The sequence below is a fragment of the Pseudorca crassidens genome, chromosome 11 (genome assembly GCF_039906515.1).
Source record: "Pseudorca crassidens isolate mPseCra1 chromosome 11, mPseCra1.hap1, whole genome shotgun sequence".
Classification (NCBI taxonomy): Eukaryota; Metazoa; Chordata; class Mammalia; order Artiodactyla; family Delphinidae; genus Pseudorca; species Pseudorca crassidens.
The window spans coordinates 90169872-90186840 of NC_090306.1; the positions used below are offsets into that span (position 1 = coordinate 90169872).

At 46.4% G+C, this 16969-nt stretch overlaps 1 protein-coding gene across 1 annotated transcript in view; it reads right to left on the reverse strand.

The window, feature by feature from the left end:
• Positions 1–16969, reverse strand: part of NUAK1 (NUAK family kinase 1) — a 68618-nt gene that overhangs the window by 30618 nt on the left and 21031 nt on the right. Inside the window, exon 2 of the mRNA XM_067697825.1 lies at positions 8157–8277. Within this exon, the coding sequence (XP_067553926.1) occupies positions 8157–8277 (121 nt within the window). The remainder of the gene's footprint in view (positions 1–8156; positions 8278–16969) is intronic.

Here is a 16969-nt window from a genome sequence, read left to right on the forward strand (position 1 = left end):
CACAAAGACATCAAAGGACTCCGCAAGCCTGGTTCTCTAAACTGCGGTCCATTCTTCAGTCCCCAGTGGTATTCCAAAGCGCAGATGTCAATCTTGGAGCCGTACCTACCAGATGAACCCACTGTCAGAAGTCACTGGAGGGGGCGGAGCACAAATTCCCAAATCAAAAAACCCTCAAACTCTGCAAGTTAGAAGTTATAGTTCATCTAGTCCAATCCCCCTTTCAATATCCAAATCTCCTCTGTAGAGTATGGTCACTGTAGAGACCCCCCCTTCTACACTCCATGAGCCTTCCTAATTTGCATGCTCGGCAAATTAACAGAGCCATCCCAGTTCATTCCAAAAGACCCTAAGTTACATGGCAATACAGTTCCTTTTTTTTTTTTTTTCTTTAAAAATCAGCTTCAAGTACTAGTGGTGTTATTTGAGGCACTAGAAAATATTGAATTCCAGGAAACCCAAGAGGGCGAGGCAGGACAGCCAGGGAGTAGCATTCGTGTTGGGTTGTTTTATTTCTAATCTCCAGCCTCTAGAAAAATGACTTGGGTGTAATCAAATGAAAACAATGAAAATAATACACTTGAAGGTCAAATAGCTAACTTCATAGGAAACTCATTAGAAACGTGACTGGACAGATTCACAGCCCAAGAGCTTGTTTGTCTGATTATAAGTGAAGAAAACTCTCTGGAGCTGTGTGATTAACGGGTGGGTCCTTCATTTGGATGCAGTCTGAAGAGACTTCATGTGGAACTTGTGAATCTCACAGCAGAGGGAGTGTGTTAAAATGCTCAGCAATTCTCCATGGGTTCAGAAGAGTAAACACAAGCATAATACACCACTTTGCCAAGTTCAACAAACTGTTTCATGGGGCTCTGAGTCCCTGATGAGGGCAGCAACCAAATGGCTGAGGAAGGAAACCCAAGCCCAAAGGTATCGCCCACGGCTCACTGGTGACAGCTGCCAGACACATGTTCTGCTCTGGAATCCACTGATGACAAATGATCAGACCAAGACAAGTTTCTAGAGCAGGGCTCACTTCCTCCTGGTTGGAGGATCAAGCCCATCTTTCTCAGACTGGCCAATTAAATTGAAATCCCTAGGGGTGAGGCCCAGGCATCAGCATTTCTTCTTGCAAATGCCCCATGAGGTTCTAATGTGCATCCAGAGTTCAGAATCACTGAAATGGACAATCTGGCCTCAACCTTCTCTGCTACCACCTCCCAATAGAAGTTTCTATTCCAGCCAGAAAGGACCTCTCAGATCTCTAACTCACATCACATCAAGAATGATCAGTATGGTTTATTGAGCGTGTATCTGGGACCAAGCTTAGCCATTTTATTCATTATCTTAATCCTCACAATCTTATCTATAAAGTAGCTAGCTATTGACCCCATTTTACAGCTAAGGGAACCAAGCCTCAGAGGGGGTAAGTCACTACCCCAAGGTCACACAGTAGCAATTGGCAAAGCAACTGATTAATTCAAATCTAAGCCCATTTGGACAATGCCTACATATTCACCCTGCTAGACCAGTACCTGGCATATAGGTGCTCAATACATCTTTGTAAAATGAATGAATGAATGAATGAATGATTAAGTAAGCAAATGAATAAGAACACGGGGTAGTATTAGTGACCCACAGACCTTGTTAGATCAAATCAGCTGTCCCTTGGCTTCGAAAGAGCCTAAGTCAGGATTTGCCTGCTGCCTGAAACCTCTGGATTGAGCCAGAGAAGAAAAATGTTAACCGCTTCCATTGTAGGTATTTCCAAATCACTGACGCTCGCAATGAAGCCCTGCTTTAGTTTCTAACCTACTGAGCAGGGGTTTTTCTAATATGGTGCTTCTCAAACTTGAGTGCATCAGAGTCACCTGGAGGGCTGGTTATCACACAGAACATCAGGTCCACTTGCAGGGTTTCTGATTCAGTGGGTCTGGGATGGGGGCCCAGGAGATGCTGATGCTTCTGGCCCTGGGTCACCCTCTGAGAATCGTGCTCAAGTGTATTATTCGGCAGTTTATCGGGATCCTGCCATCCTCAAGGGGTTCTCTTCCAGGGGCAGCAAAAGTTTCTCACTCCAGGACCTCTGCTGAGTTCTGTGGAAACAACTTGCACTGGTCTCATTGCCTCTGGCCACAAGTTGCAAGGGAGGAGAAGGCAGGAATGCCCGTCATCAGAGCCTGGATTTTTAAAGCAGTGATTTTCACCAAGAGACAAGAACTAGATCCCCTTCCAGAAAGATCTATCAGAATCTCATAAGGCACAGGTAGCTTAAAAAAGCATATTGTAATGTATACTTCTAAGAAGCTGGGAGGAGCTTTTAACTGATAGTAAATTCATCCAAAACGTCTCCACAGTAGGAGTTCGGAGAATTTAGTAGAATATGGACTCTTTTACATCTTCTCATGGACAGCAGGCTTAAGGCTCATGGAGCCAGGGCATGAAACTCACATGATTATTAAAAGAAACACATTTGCTTGCTACTGTGTTTTTGAAGTTTGAGAGACTCTCCCAAAGGCAAGAGATCACAGCTGACAAATGCCAAATAGCCATCCTACTTTGTCCCAGAAAGCCAGGCTCACCCTTACCTAAGACAGGGGATGTGATGAAAAGGCTGGCCAGTCTGGCAACTCACAATGTAAAAAAGGGCCGAGAGAGAAGATGCAGGGCCAAGAAAAGAGATTTCCAGGAACAAAAAAAACACAAGGGCATAAAAGTGAAGGCACCGGTCCAATCTCCCCACTCCCCACCTTTTCGCTTTTACAGGCTGGACTGTGCTGTTTCCCCCAAGTGTTGGGCAGCAAGATGCTGGGTCGTGGTTTTGCAGACTGAGTCTCCTGGGCTTCCAAAGGGGAAATGGGGGTGAGACAATGTGCCTTTGATGTTTGAACTTGGGTCCTGAAATCAGAACCCCAGGCAAAAACCGTTTTTCTCTCTTCCATCCTAGGCAAACCAAGTTGAAAGCTCCGGGGCACTTCCTTTTCAGCTGTTCTTTCCTTATTGTCAATTACCTCCCTGCTGAGAGAATGGAATTCCTTTGACTGAAAACAGGGGTCCATCCCAAGATAGTGCCAGAGGTTTCTTTCTTCCTTTTCTCTCTCGATTAGGTTACCCTTATAGCATCACAGGCTAGAAGGGGTATGTCTATCCTCTTTTATTTACTTAGCATTAGAAGCCAGTTATGGTTGGTGTGTTTACACAGAGTTGACAAATTTGAAGGTCGATCACCTTCACCTACGTGTCAATAGGAGAGTAACCCCAGGATCTGGTTTGGGAAAGAAACATTTAAGAGGAATTATTTTTGAGATCTGGTGAACAGCAGCACTGATTCAGTGAAGCTGCAGGTTTTATGAGCCTGCAGGTACTGTGAATAATATACAAATAACTTACATTTCCATGAACTGCAGCTGAGGAAACACTTGACCTATGAATTTACTGGACTGGGGACCCAAGCTTCTTCCTAACATGTATGCAGAAATATTCTCTAAAATACCCACCAAGCTGGGATTTAATACTCTCACATATTTAAGACAGTAACCTCTATGAAGGCCAGGAATTATCTGTATCACAGGGTTTAGGACAAGCCTTGCCCCCAATTAGGGGTTGCTGCAGACCACCAAATACCTGGTTAGTATCAGCAGCACAAGCTTCGGAGTGTCGCTAAGTTCAACTCTCAGATCCACCAGTTACTAGTAGTTGGTATAACCTTGGAAAATGCACTTAGCCAACAAGCTGAATTTTCCTTACCATAAAATAGGGATCTTAACAATTCATCTTTCATGGATATAAGGATTAAATGAGATCATACATACACATATCCTAGCACAGGGTAAACACTCAATAACTCCAAGCTATTATTAGTATTACTTTCAAGTGTTAATTTTAAAATGTTACTTCCTTCCTCAAAACCAGTGGCATCCCCCTACTCCTGGTGTAAAAAATCCATACTCTTTCCTTTAGCCAATGCGGTCAAAATATGGCCCTCTCCAATTTCCTCTCTCCTGCCACCCTATTCAGTCCCTCAGTCTCAGAGGCCCTCTGTCACTTCTCACAACACAAGCTGCTTCCCTCCTCTGAGCATCTGCACATACTGTTCCCTCTGGCTGGAATGCCCAGGTCTTCAAAGGGCTCACTCCTCATTCCATTCAGGTCTCAGCTCAAAAGTCACTTATCTGTTCGCCTGTCTATTCACTAAATTTCAGCTCCACAGCCCAGAGCCTGCCTTGTTCACCTCTGCATTCCTAGTACCTAGAACAGGGCCTGGCACGTAGTAGGCACTTAGTTTTTTTAATGAATGAATTATTCCTCTGGAACTAGTTATTTCAATATCACCTGATTGTACAGTCCAAAATGGTGCATTCCCCACATGAAACCCCAAAGGTCCTAAACGTACAGGGTTAGGCGCATCAGTGCTTTGTCATGTTGCTGCTATTATTGTTACTGCTACTGCTGCTTTTGCTAGGATGTGTGTGTGTGTGTGTGTGTGTGTGTGTGTGTGTGTGTGTGTGTGTGTGTGTGTGTCTGTTTTAAATCACAAAGGTCCTTGTTGAAGAAGAAATTGTAAAGTTCACTTAGCTAATGTCCAAACAGCCAATTAGATGCCTGGGCACTGATTTTTCACTCAGAAAATTAACACATGTCTGAACTCAGCTAAGGCTCCTGACTGGCCCATCAAACGACCAATCAGCTTCCAGGGAGAAGGTTTCACTTTGTGAGCTACAGAGGGACCAGGGTATTAACTCACAGACTCAGTTCCCACCACCATTGCTACCTTTGCACTGCCCCTGCCACACCCCAGGGTTGAAAAGGAGGGAAAAGGCCAGGCTGAGGGGGATGCCTGGGGCACAGTGGTGGGCTGCAGAGCCAGCAAAACAAGACACAAGGTCAGAAATACAGGGCTGAGGCCTGGCAGAGGGAAAAAAACAAGTGGGGTAAGAAGACCTGTGTGCCAGGGCCACCAACTAGCCAGCGTACCCAGTATTATAAGCTGAATATTCCCAGCGCCACTGCAAAACAAAAAACAAACAAACAAAAAACCCTATGTTGAAGTCCTAACACCTAGTTCCTCAGAATGCAATCCTATTTGGAGATAGTCTTTAAAGAAGTAATCAAGTTAAAATGAGGTCATTAGGGTGGGCCCTAAGCCAGAATGATTAGTGTCCTTCTAAGAAGGAAAAATTTAGACACAGACACATACAGATGTGAAGACGCAGGGAGAAAATGGCAGTCTACAAGCCAAGGAGAGAGGCCTTAGAAGAAACCAACTCTACTGACACCTTAGTCTTGGACTTTCAAGCCTCCAAATCCAAGAAAAAATAAATTTCTATTGTTTAAGCCACCCAGTCTGTGGTAGCAGCCCTAGCAAACAAACACACCCAGGGACTCATGAACCTTCCAGAGCCTCAGTTTCCACAACTACGATGCTGTCCAATATGGCAGCCACTAGCCAAATGTGGCCGTTGAGCTACTTGAAATGTGGCTAAAGTGTCTGAGGAGCTGAATTTTTATTTCAATTAATTTTAATATCCATCTGTAGCCAGTGGCTTAGACAACATAGTTACATACTTAATTTCAGAGGATTTACAGACCCCCTGTAGCTCACTCATGAAATATCCTGTCAATGGACCCCAGATTAAGAACTACTTAGGATGACTATGGGGTCTTCATAACAATGACCTTTTTGAGCTTACCAGTATATGTATCATCTCATTTAATCCTACTGACAAACCCTAGGAGGGGGTAGAATTGTTATCCCAATATAGGTGCAGTCATTGAGGCACTGAAAGGCCCACCATCCTGCTCAAAGTCTCAAGTCTGGTGTGAGAACTCAAGCTCTTCCCCGACTCCCTAAAGCCAGTTCTAAGGGTTTTATGAATTGAAGCCCAAGCTCTCACCTGAGGCCTTGGTGAAAGTTTTTTCTAGTCACCCAAAGAACTTTAATTCACGCTGATACCCATCTTTAAAGTTACGAGCAAGGGCTTCTCTTCTTGAAGCCTCCAGCAGGGGCTGGACTAAGGCCTTGACCTTGATAATAGGATGTTCTTCCATTGAGGTTCATCTCTGGCCTTCCCTTGGAAGGGAGACAGACTCCTGTTCCCCATTCAGCCTGAAGGATTCCCAAGGTCAAGGAGGGCATGATGCGAGTAAAGAAGTAGGCTTCTTGATGCCAGACTTCTGTGACCACAGACTCGTCTCCCAAATAAAGAACTGGAAACTTCATGCTGGATTAAAACTCTGCTTCCTGGTAAAGAAGCCTCCAGCTCTAGGCTAAGAAATCTCACAGAACTGCACACAGAGCACGTGACCCACACTGGTCCACACGATGCATGATGGCCTTCAGGTTTCCATGGCAACACAAAGAGCAAAAACACTCCACATTTAATAAAATTCACTCTCATCCTGCATTTTGTATCTCAACGCACTTCTCACTTCTGGAAATTCCCCCCAATTACCAGGCATATTCAGATTTGTTTTAGCAGCCTGGAATTCTACTTTTGTCAATTCTTCCTCCAAAAAACTCCTTCAAGGCCCAGCTTGGATGCCATATATTTCCATGAAAACGTCTAAGCTTGGGCCTCCTTGGTCCCAGAATATATTGTTTACATATCTACGGCAGGTCCTGGGCAGGGCCTGGGACTCTGCATTTCTAACAATCCCAATTTATGCTGATGCTTCTGGTCCAGGGACTGCAGTTTGAGACTCACTGCAAGAGATGTTTGTGGAATGAATAAGTGACTGAATAAATGCACATTTCCCCCTTAAAAATCCTATCTCCAAGGGTCCCAAAAATGAGCTTTAGAAAAATCAAGATAAAAGATATTACCACCATTTACTTCTACATGAGGAGCAAAAATAGAAATAGCAGGGGGAAAAAAGCATAGCAAAACCCAGCAGGGAACCAGAAGAAGGAAAACTGAAATATCAGAAAAACTTTAGGGTCACCGTCTGGTTTCCTCTTAGCCCTTACTGTATAACTTATGATGAACAGACCAGAAATTAAAAATAGGTTTATTTTTCTGACTCAACCATATATTAAAAAATATTCTACAGAAATGTTTTGACTCAGTAAATCCAAGACTAGGGATTTTTCATAAGAAAATAATCAGAAATGAATGTAAACATGATGTACAAGGAGAGTCTTTAAAGCCCTGTTTATAATAACCAGAAATTTAAAACAATTTATATATTTGACAAAAGAAAATAGATCCAATAAATTATGGTATGTCCATAAATGGAACACTATAAAGCCTTTTAAAATGTCCTTATAGTGGAATATTTATTGATACAGGAAGAGATGCATGATATAAAAAATGAAAAAAAATCAAGCTAAAACCCAGTATAAACAGTATGATCTAACTCTGGATAAAAACCACATTACAGATATAGAAAAGTAGACTAAAAATATAAATATGTATAAAGAGCCATTCATCAAAATGAGAGAGCAGAAATTATTTTTAAAATTTTAACAGTTGTATTTCAATCATTCCTGCCATAAACACATGTTGCTTGTGTAATTTTTTAAAGGATAGTTTTTTTAAATGACAGACTGGGAAGTTTATACTCTCCATTTCTTCCCATGAGGAACTAAAGAGTTGAAGCATGAGCACTTTTATAAGCTCTTCCCCTCCCTGTCCTTCTATAAACACCAACAACTCAAACTGCATTTGCAAAGTATCTGTCACACCAACAGATCCCTCTTCTTCCTTGGCATTTCTTGGACCTGCTGGAATTTAATTCCTAACTCAGAAAGGCTAACTTTGAATAACTCATGACACCACCCCTGAAGCATCAGCTTTGGGGAATGACATTTACAATAGATCCACCGTTACTTGGCCACCCAGAAAACTGCCATTTTCCAGAAACCACGGCTGTCTCACATAGTGGTTTTCAATAAGGTGGGTTGCTTAGCAACCACCAAGAAACGGGGAAGACAGAAGGAGGCACCAGCCACAGCTACTTTATCACCAAAGTGCGCTGTGCTACATGTGTCTGGTTGCACTCAAGGTAACCAAATAAGAGATAACACCCAGCTATTTTTGCATCATGAGGAAAAAATACTTGGCTCCTGCCCAGAAGGGCAATTACCTAAAAATCTTGGCAGGCCCCATGGTATGAGAAATGGTAACTGATACGGGGGTGAAAAAAAAATCACTGACCTTCATAAATACTGATGATATGAGGATGGTTGAGGGATGACATGATCTCAATCTCTCGTCTGATGTGAACCATGTCTTGTTCATCCTTAATTTTGTCCTTACGAATGGATTTTATAGCAACCTATAAAGTCAGGAAATGAAATGTTACTCAGAGAACTAAACAGATGCAAATCAGCCATTGGGAGAGTTTGGAAAATAAATACAGATGTTACTTGTTGGCAGAACCGACAATAACCAAAACAAAGCTTCGAAATACCCCCGTCACATCTTTCATTTATAGCAAAAACACCCTTCTCCAGACAACAGAAAACATCAGGTTTTAACAGCCTGGGTTTGGGATGGTGGCTTTTTTTTTTTTTTTTTTTTTTTCCACAAAGCAGAGGGCTGCTTCACGTGGCCAGATTCATTTACTCTAGGAATCCTGATCCTTTGAAAAAAGAAAAAAGGAGAGCTTGGTTTACAGGGTGTCGATGACTAATCATGGAGAGGTGAAATTAGCATCACTCAGCCCCACCATGCAGCTGCCGCAGTGATGGATAGAAAAGGCTTTACTGCGTGGCCTGTCTCAAGGCCAGTTCTGCTCAAACCTTGGGTTTTAAGACTCCGGCTTATGCTATGCTGATGCAATTGCTCAGAAGCCAAATCCTTCCTACATCCTTCCTCTCACTAAGGCACCTTTGACAGCAAGTGATTCGACCAAAAGGCCCTGCTTGAGAAAAGTCAGAGTAAAACCAAGGAAGCTAAGCTAGACTCCCTGCCCAGCCCCAGTTGATTCCAAAAGCTCTGTGCCAATGTTGTCTGCAAATCCAAACTGCAGAGAGTTGCCAGGGCCAAGGCGCAGAGCAATTACTCAAAAGAAACACATAAATAAAAAGACATTAAAGGACAATGGAAATCTAATAAGGAAGAAATATGTTTGCCAATGAATTCATCTCTGCTCATAAACAAGTTGGTTGGTAATTTAATCCGCCTTGGCTCTAAGGGGGGCAAAAACTACTTTGGCGGAGGGGGTTAGCCATGGGTAACAAGGAAACCTGCCAATCGATTTGCTGCCAGCTCTGAAAGCCTGCTTAGTTCCCTCCAAACTGGTCCTCTTGTGACCTCGACCCTCACCTTAGCAACCTTTCCTGGATGAAAGGAAGTAAAACCACCCCTCGGATTGCAAAGGCTCTGGAGGAAAAAGTCCTTGTTAGCAGCAGCCCAGGGCCACACCTCGCCTATCACAGGGTCAAGCATGGGCGGCTGCAGCAGGAATGCACTCACACCTGTGATCATCTGAAGTTTCCGACTGGGCACCAGATCCCCGTGCAGCGCTATACACGGAAATGTCTCTAAAATACAACCGGTCCATCTGTGACGCCACAAGACTTAGGAAGCTCTTATTATTCTTGATTTTGCTCTTTGCTTGTTAAATCAACCAGCAGGTCCCCGGATTTCTCCTTTGCAGACCTTTCCCCAGCTGTCATTAAATCAGTATTGGTGTCATTCATTACCTGACCCTACACTAGTGGGGATCTTGTTCACTGCTTTCTCTCCAGCGCTTAAAACCATGCCTGGCGCGTGGCAGGCCTGAGAAAACACTGAGTGTGGGCAGGGAGGCAGGTACATAGAGAGGGAAGGGGGAAGGAGGGAAGAAGGGCAGGGGGGCAGGGGTTGATGTTATTAGGTGGATGAGAGGCCAGACCAGGGAAGTGATAGTAGAATTGGAGCAAAAACGGAGGGACCACTCCAGTCAAACAGCACCACCAAGACAGGCACGTCAAGAAGGTGACTTAGGATTTCTTTGGCGTCCTACTTAACGTGGGCAATTGAGGAATGGGGAAAGCAAACAGGAAACACAGGACGCCCTGCTGTAAACCCAGGGGCAGGTAGCACCCTCCCTAGAGTGTGGATGGACCACGCGTCTGGGGAGACAAGGAGGCTGCACAGAGATGAATGAGCTTCCAGCTTCAAGGCCCCCTTTCACCAGGGTGCCGGGCCCCCCAGCTCCCCCAGGCCCTCACGACAGCCCCATTCAGGATGCAGCAAGAAAAGCCTGCCTTTGCTTACGTCAAATGTAAAGACATGACTTGAAGGCTTTAATTTATCTGAGCAGGGCCTGCGATCCTGGGAGCTTGCGCTGGAGGAAGCCGACAGTGAACGCACTCAGGCCGTGGAGGATGTGGGTGGCTCTTGGACCAACTCCTACATTCCTCCAGGAACTAAAGATGGGCCGAGTGGTGAAACTACCCCTTTGATTATACAGCAGGCTGAACTTGGCCTTGGGGAGGCCCTATTGTCAAATGACAATAGAAATAAATTCTTTCACCATCCAAGGTCAGGGGAGGGTAGTGACATTCCAGGGGTTGAGAAAATAAGTGGACTTGTCAATCCCCCCAACCATGGAGCGAGAGGCCAACGGTCCCACGGTGTCTTTGCCAGAGGGATGTTTCCAGCCCAGTGTGAAGAGGAAAGTGCCCACATTCTAATCACACCCCGCTCGGCACTGAGGAAACTAAAAGGGCTCCATAAATGTTAATAGCCATGGTGGTTGTCCCTCCACAAAAGCTTCCCTCTTCCGACAATGAATCTTCTATTGAAAGTGTAAAAGAGGGCTCATTCTGCCCCCTATTTCAAAGGCGTGGTGGGAGACAAATGCTAGAAATCACTGAGAACTGTCAAGGCCAGAGGGGAGACATTCAGTTCAACTCCCAAGAGCGGGAGATGACTCACCCAAGGTCATAGATCCAATGAATGGCCAACCACGAAAGCAATAAGGATAGAAATAATAGCGGCATTCACGACACACTTAATATATGGTACAGACACTGTGATAAGTGCTTTACACACCGCCGGATCTTTACATCCTTATCATTCAAGCTTCAGCTCCGTGGTCCCTTAGGGAGGCCTTCCCTGACCCCTCTACCTGATAAGGACACTCCTGGCCTTATACTCTCCCTACACCTTTCCCACACCGTCTGAAATTATCCTGCTCCTTTGTTTGATGCATATTCAGCCTGAGGCCAAATCCAGCTCCCAGGATGTTTCCATAGGAGCCAGATAGCTAAAAACGGTTGTCACATTTCTGAAGAGTTGTTTAAAAAGGAGAATGAGATCTAAAAATGCAGCTTCTGTAACGTAATGCAGTGCCTCCTTTGTGAAGTTGAAGGATAAACTGAGCCAGCACACGGTGAGGCAGCATGATGGTTAAGGACATGGCCTTGAGTTCTGGCTAAAACCACTCACCAGCTGTGTGACCTTGAGCAGGTTGCAAAACCTCTCTGTGCTCCAGTTTCCTCATCTGTCAAGCAGGAAAATACAGGACCTGCCTCACAGGGCCCTATGAGGATTAAATGGCTTAGAACATGCCTGGCCCAGGATAAGGGCTTAATAAATGTCAGCCACATTTAACCCAGAGACAATACCCCATAAATTCCTCCGGCTTCCTCGTGGGGCAGCAAGTGAAGGTCTAGGGAATGGAGACCACATTTGTTCCCAAAGTGCAAAAAGGGCAGGAGAATCTCTCTCCTGGGTCTTTAAATTGTACCCTCATCAGAAATGTCTGGAAGCTCAGAACAGCTGAGCCCACATGAGCATCCGTGGCTCCTGAGTCTGAGACCAGACAGGAGGACGAACAACTGGAACCCGAAAAGCAACCTCAGGGCCACTTCCCCTTTCTCCTTCCAATAGTGGCCAAAGGCTACCAAAGAGATACACAGAGATGCCCGATATTATGGAGCAAACCTCCTCCCCAGTTTTCCTCAATCCTCACCCACATCTACAAAGAAAGACAGAGGTAAGGAGAGGGCCCAGCAGGAAGCGGTTACCAAATGTCTGAAATCATACACCCTCCAAAAAAAAGTCCAGTTGGTTCCTGCAGGCGCTGGAGAGATTTCACTCTGCCTTCACAATGATTGAAGCTGGGAACTCAGGTGTTTAAGCCCAACGCACAGCCCAGCCCCTTTCCTAAGTGTTCCCAAGTCTAGACATCACCCGTGTGCCTTATAAATGAGGCCACCCTGTCGTTCAATGATTAAACCTTATGGCTGTGGACCTGCAAATTCTGCCCTGCGGTGCCTGACTGTTTAAGAGGCAAAAAGCCCGGCCAATGCTGATCCCTTGCTAAATATAACAGCCTTCTCTTCTGCAGTGGTTGTTTTTCCTTTTTTGAATAATCACCCAGAACTACCTGCTCTGCAGCCTGCTGGGCTTCCTTTTCCACAGTGGCCATTGTGAATGTTAAGAGCTCGGGGATCTAGGCAGGGCTACGGGGAGCAGAGCAGTATGATGAAAGCTCAGGCTTTTGCTGGCTGGATGACCTCAGGCAAACCTGAACCTAACAGGTCTCAGTTTCCTCGTCTGTAAAATGGGGTCAGCAAGTCCTAACTCTTGGGGCTGTTGTAAGGAGGAGAAGTAAGGACAGTGCCTGGCCCTCAGGTGTTCACTGAATGGCAGTGACTATAACGAGGCCTGTCAGAACGACACGGTGATACAGGGTCTTGGGCCACATTTAAAGGGGTGACAAGCCCACAGCACATCATCACATGGGCCTCTCCCCTCCCCATTCCTCCCACACACATCCTCCCCTTCCCCACATTTGTACTGAGGCAAGAACAGGTTAAATTTAATATCCAGCCTGCATGCCTACACAGAGCAGGGCAGCCAGCCATCTTCCTGGGCTGCTTTGGGGAGTGGAGAAAATTCCGGGCAGACTGTGTGTATTGTATTTGAGGCTCCAACCAAAAGAATCACTACCCTCTTCCCTCCACAGCCACCTCCCATGGTGCTCACTGATTGACATCTGTCAGCCTAAAGAGAGGCTGTTCCAGAACAGTGCCTCTCTAAGGGGTCCCGGACATCTGGTCAAAATGAAGATTCTGAATCCACAGGTCTAAGGTGGGGCCTGGGATTCTGGGGTTCCAGCAAACTCCCAGGTGATGCACCAGTGCTGTCAGCCCAGGGACCACACTTGGAGTAGCAAGATCTTAGTGCTTTGTCTTTGGCCTAACAGATCAACATTTTTAAAGCAACGGCAATATTCTTAATAATAACAGTAACTAATATCTAGTATGTGTTAACCATGTGCCAGTGGACTTTATCTCATTTAGTCCTAACTACGACCCCATTGCACAGGGGCACCTAGGCACCGAGGAGATAAACATTGCCCAAAGTCACACTGCCTGGAAGAGATGGAGCGAGGACTTGAATCCAGGCAGGCTGAGCCCAGAGGCTGCTGATTCTTGAGGCTGTGGATAAAGTCGGGATGGACAGCAAACATGGCAGGTGACAGAATCTCTCAAAGGATCCCAAACAATCCCCAAAACCCAGTGTGATGGGCCCCCTCCAAGCAGATGAAGTTTTTTACAGGGTCCCATGTGAGGTCCTGGGAGGTCAGAAGTCGGGGACTGAGCAGCAGGGAAGAAACAGGGCCATAAAACACGGCATTAGCATCACTTAGTGAGAACAAGTTTGAGTTCTAATCCCGGCAACAGGAGCTGGCAGCTTCCCTGCCATTCACATGTGTGATCTCACACCCGGCCACGTTCCACTGCTCCACGGGAGCTGCAAGGCACTGAGTCAGAGGCAGCTCAGGGGACCTTTTCTTACCGAGAGGCCCAGAGGCCATCTGCAGTGGGAATGAATGGTTAGCCAAGTCAAGTTGGAGGCCAGCGTAGGGCGTTCCTGCTCTGGCCTGGTTGATGGTCCGAGTTCAAGGCAAAGGCACAGCTCCGCATGGGCCCCACGGGTCCAAAGCTCCCCAGGATCACCAAACGGCTTTCACTTAGAAAGGCTGTGCCCGGCCATCACCACGGTGACACCAGCCAGGAGGCCACCTTGCAGCCAAGGCCCCTGATTAATTAAATGCCCCCCAGCTCTTTGTGAGGAGTCTGGCCAACTCAGGACAACACTCTAGCAAGTTGCCGTGATGCAACGTTCAGCCCCATGGAAACCCAAGGCAGCTCCACCGTGGGCCTCTTCCTCTCTGGCCTGTTGATTCATGTCAATGTGTGGATGTTTCTTCAGACAGAAGCAGGTTGGAAGCCAAGAGTTGTATCAGCAGGCTCTGAGGAGAGGCGTCCTGACGCCAGGGAGCACAGCATATAGAAGAAAGACCTTTTTCTTCAAAGAACATTATCCTACCATTCGCCACCACCAGCCTTTTAACCTTCTAAGAGGTTCTGAACATATAATCCTGTGTAAATCAGCTCTCAATCCTCGATTTCCCAAAACTCCCCATAAGAGATGGTGTTTCCTCAGATGACCCTGATTTTTTTTTTTCTCCTGCCATGAAAAATGTGTTCTATCTCCAGAATTGAAACAGCAAAGCAGATTTTTATTTGACCAGGCCAGGGCCCACTTCGGAGGTCCTCAGAAGGGCCTGGGATGTTTCTATCTACAGATACAGTCATCCCTTGTTCTGGACCTGCCCCCTTCAAGGGCTGAGCGAAGAATGTCATTATTGCATGTGTCGATGCCACAAGGGAAGTGGAATTAATGACTAAGAAACTGCAGGCAGATTTACACTCCCTGTATGGCGCTGAGGTTTGTAAACAGGAGACAGTGGCCAGGGCTGACCGGGCAGGCACCGATGGAAAGTTAGTGCCAGCAGCAATGATAGAGCAAGCGACAAGCCCACCCCGAGCATGCAGTTAGATTCCAGGAGACAGCACTTGGCCAAAGGCTGGCTGGTGTACCACCTGCGTCAGATCCTCCGTCTGGGGAGGAAAGGGGGATGCTGACTGCCATAATGCAGATTCCAGGGTCCAGCCCAGACCTATTGAATTCGAGGATGAGGACAAGCTGGGACGGGCACTTTTTACAAGCTTCCCCGGTGATTCTGCGGCACTCTTTAGTTTGACCTTAAACCACAGTCAATGTGGCCGGGATGGCACTCCTTCTGTAACTTAAATACTATGCAGTCATATTAAATGCTCGATGATTAAGGAAAATTCATGAACTGCCCATCTAGAAAGAGGGGAATTTAAAACAAGCTACTTCCTTGAAGGGACTCAGTGACCTGTATTCATTTGCCCCTGGGAAAGGGAAGGTTTGTTCCCAGAGGACACCTGGCTCATCCTAGCCCGAGGCAGGCCTGTGGATGCCCGGAGGCCACGGAAGCTGGCTGCTCATGGGTTACTTCATGCTCTGCAGGCCACCTGGAGCTCCCACGCCTGGTCAAAGTGAATGTGTCCAGAGGATGAGAGAGGAGGTGAGCTCCGGAGCCCCCCATCCTGCCTGCTCTGTGAGAGAGGGTCTAGCCGGGGCTGTGAGAAGCCCCCTCTTACGGGGATCCGCTGGAAATCTCTTAAGAAACCATCCCAAGGCCCCCTGCAGGAAATGGTCTCCAGTAGCACAAGAGATGCTCCACAGGCAACACCAGCATCACAAAAATACTGAAAACGCGAGGCTTGTTCAGCTGGGACTCGAGTGGCCAAGCAGGGGGTGATTTTTGGACTCTCGCATTCCTGAAAGCCAAACGCAGCACCAACTCAGAAATCTGAAGCTCAACGACTCTTCTTCCAGGTTTCAACAGCTCTAGGGGGAGGGCAGACCAGACCAGAGGGCTGAGGTTACTTCTAAGGTGGACAGCCTCAAGTAGTAGCATCTGATCACTCTGACACTGTTTATACCGCAGCTTGAATAAGCTTAGGATTGTGCAACTTCGATTTACCAAGCTCCAAGCCCAGCAGAGCCCCAGCCAGAACTGCTAAGAAAGCCAGCCTCAGCCCCTTGGCCCTGGCATCAGTCACAGGGACTTGGCCCAGGTGCCCCCTGCACAGGGAGGTACTCAGACAAACATGTCACAGCCTCAGTTTCCTCATCTGCAAATAAGGTGACAAGAGCACGGACCCCACGAGGTTGCTGTGGGGATCGTATCAGATTGTGTATATGATGAAGGGCGAGAAGGCATAACCAGCAACATCATCACTGGCAGATGTTAGAGCTACAAGGGCCCCAGAATGTTCTATGCCAGCCCCCTCGTTTTACAGATGAGGAAACCGAGTCCCAGGGAGATTAAAGTACAGGCCCAAGTTCACGAAGCTAACAGCAGTACTGGAACGGCAACAAGCGTCCTGATTCCCACTCCACTCCTGGATACATCATACCCTGGGTGGGGATTCCTAACCAAATTCCAAACCACAGCTGGCAGCAGGACTGAAACTGCCACCCCAAAAAAAAGGGTTTAAATTCACATTTACATGTGAGGCAGGCCCCAGCACAGTGAAGTCCCCAGAACTGCTGCATTATTAATAAACTGAGGTGGGGGCGTGGGGCGGAGGTGACAGCCACTCCTAAGCGTGTTGGCAATTTAGGACCCGTTTCACAGCACGATGCGTGATTTCATTTCCATCTGACGCCAGGGGGCTGTCCTCACACAGACCTGCTGGGGACACTTTTCAGTCCAATTCAGTCCGATCCTTGTTCCAATATCTGAAGCTTGATTTGATATCACACGTGAGTAGGCATACCTGGGCGGTTCTTCTCCCATTATTTCTTAATTCACTGAAAACATTGCTTTTAAATATTAACTTCAGGCGGCCACTGAATCACTGACCTTGGGAACCAATGAAAAAGGGACACAAAAGACCAAAGAAACATTAGTTTTCCAAAGGGAAAGGAAATTAGCCAACTGAGTTTAGCTGATCCAGGTAAGCAGAACAAAGAAAAAAAGAAAGTTTTTTAATTTCTTAAGATGGTAGGATACATGTAACACACACACACAAATTAAAGGGCATGGCTTTAAATTTTATATTTTAACCATGGGTGATTTTAAAGATAAGTGAAAGAGAAGAGTCCTCAGAGGTTATTTTTATACTGACAGAATCCCTCTT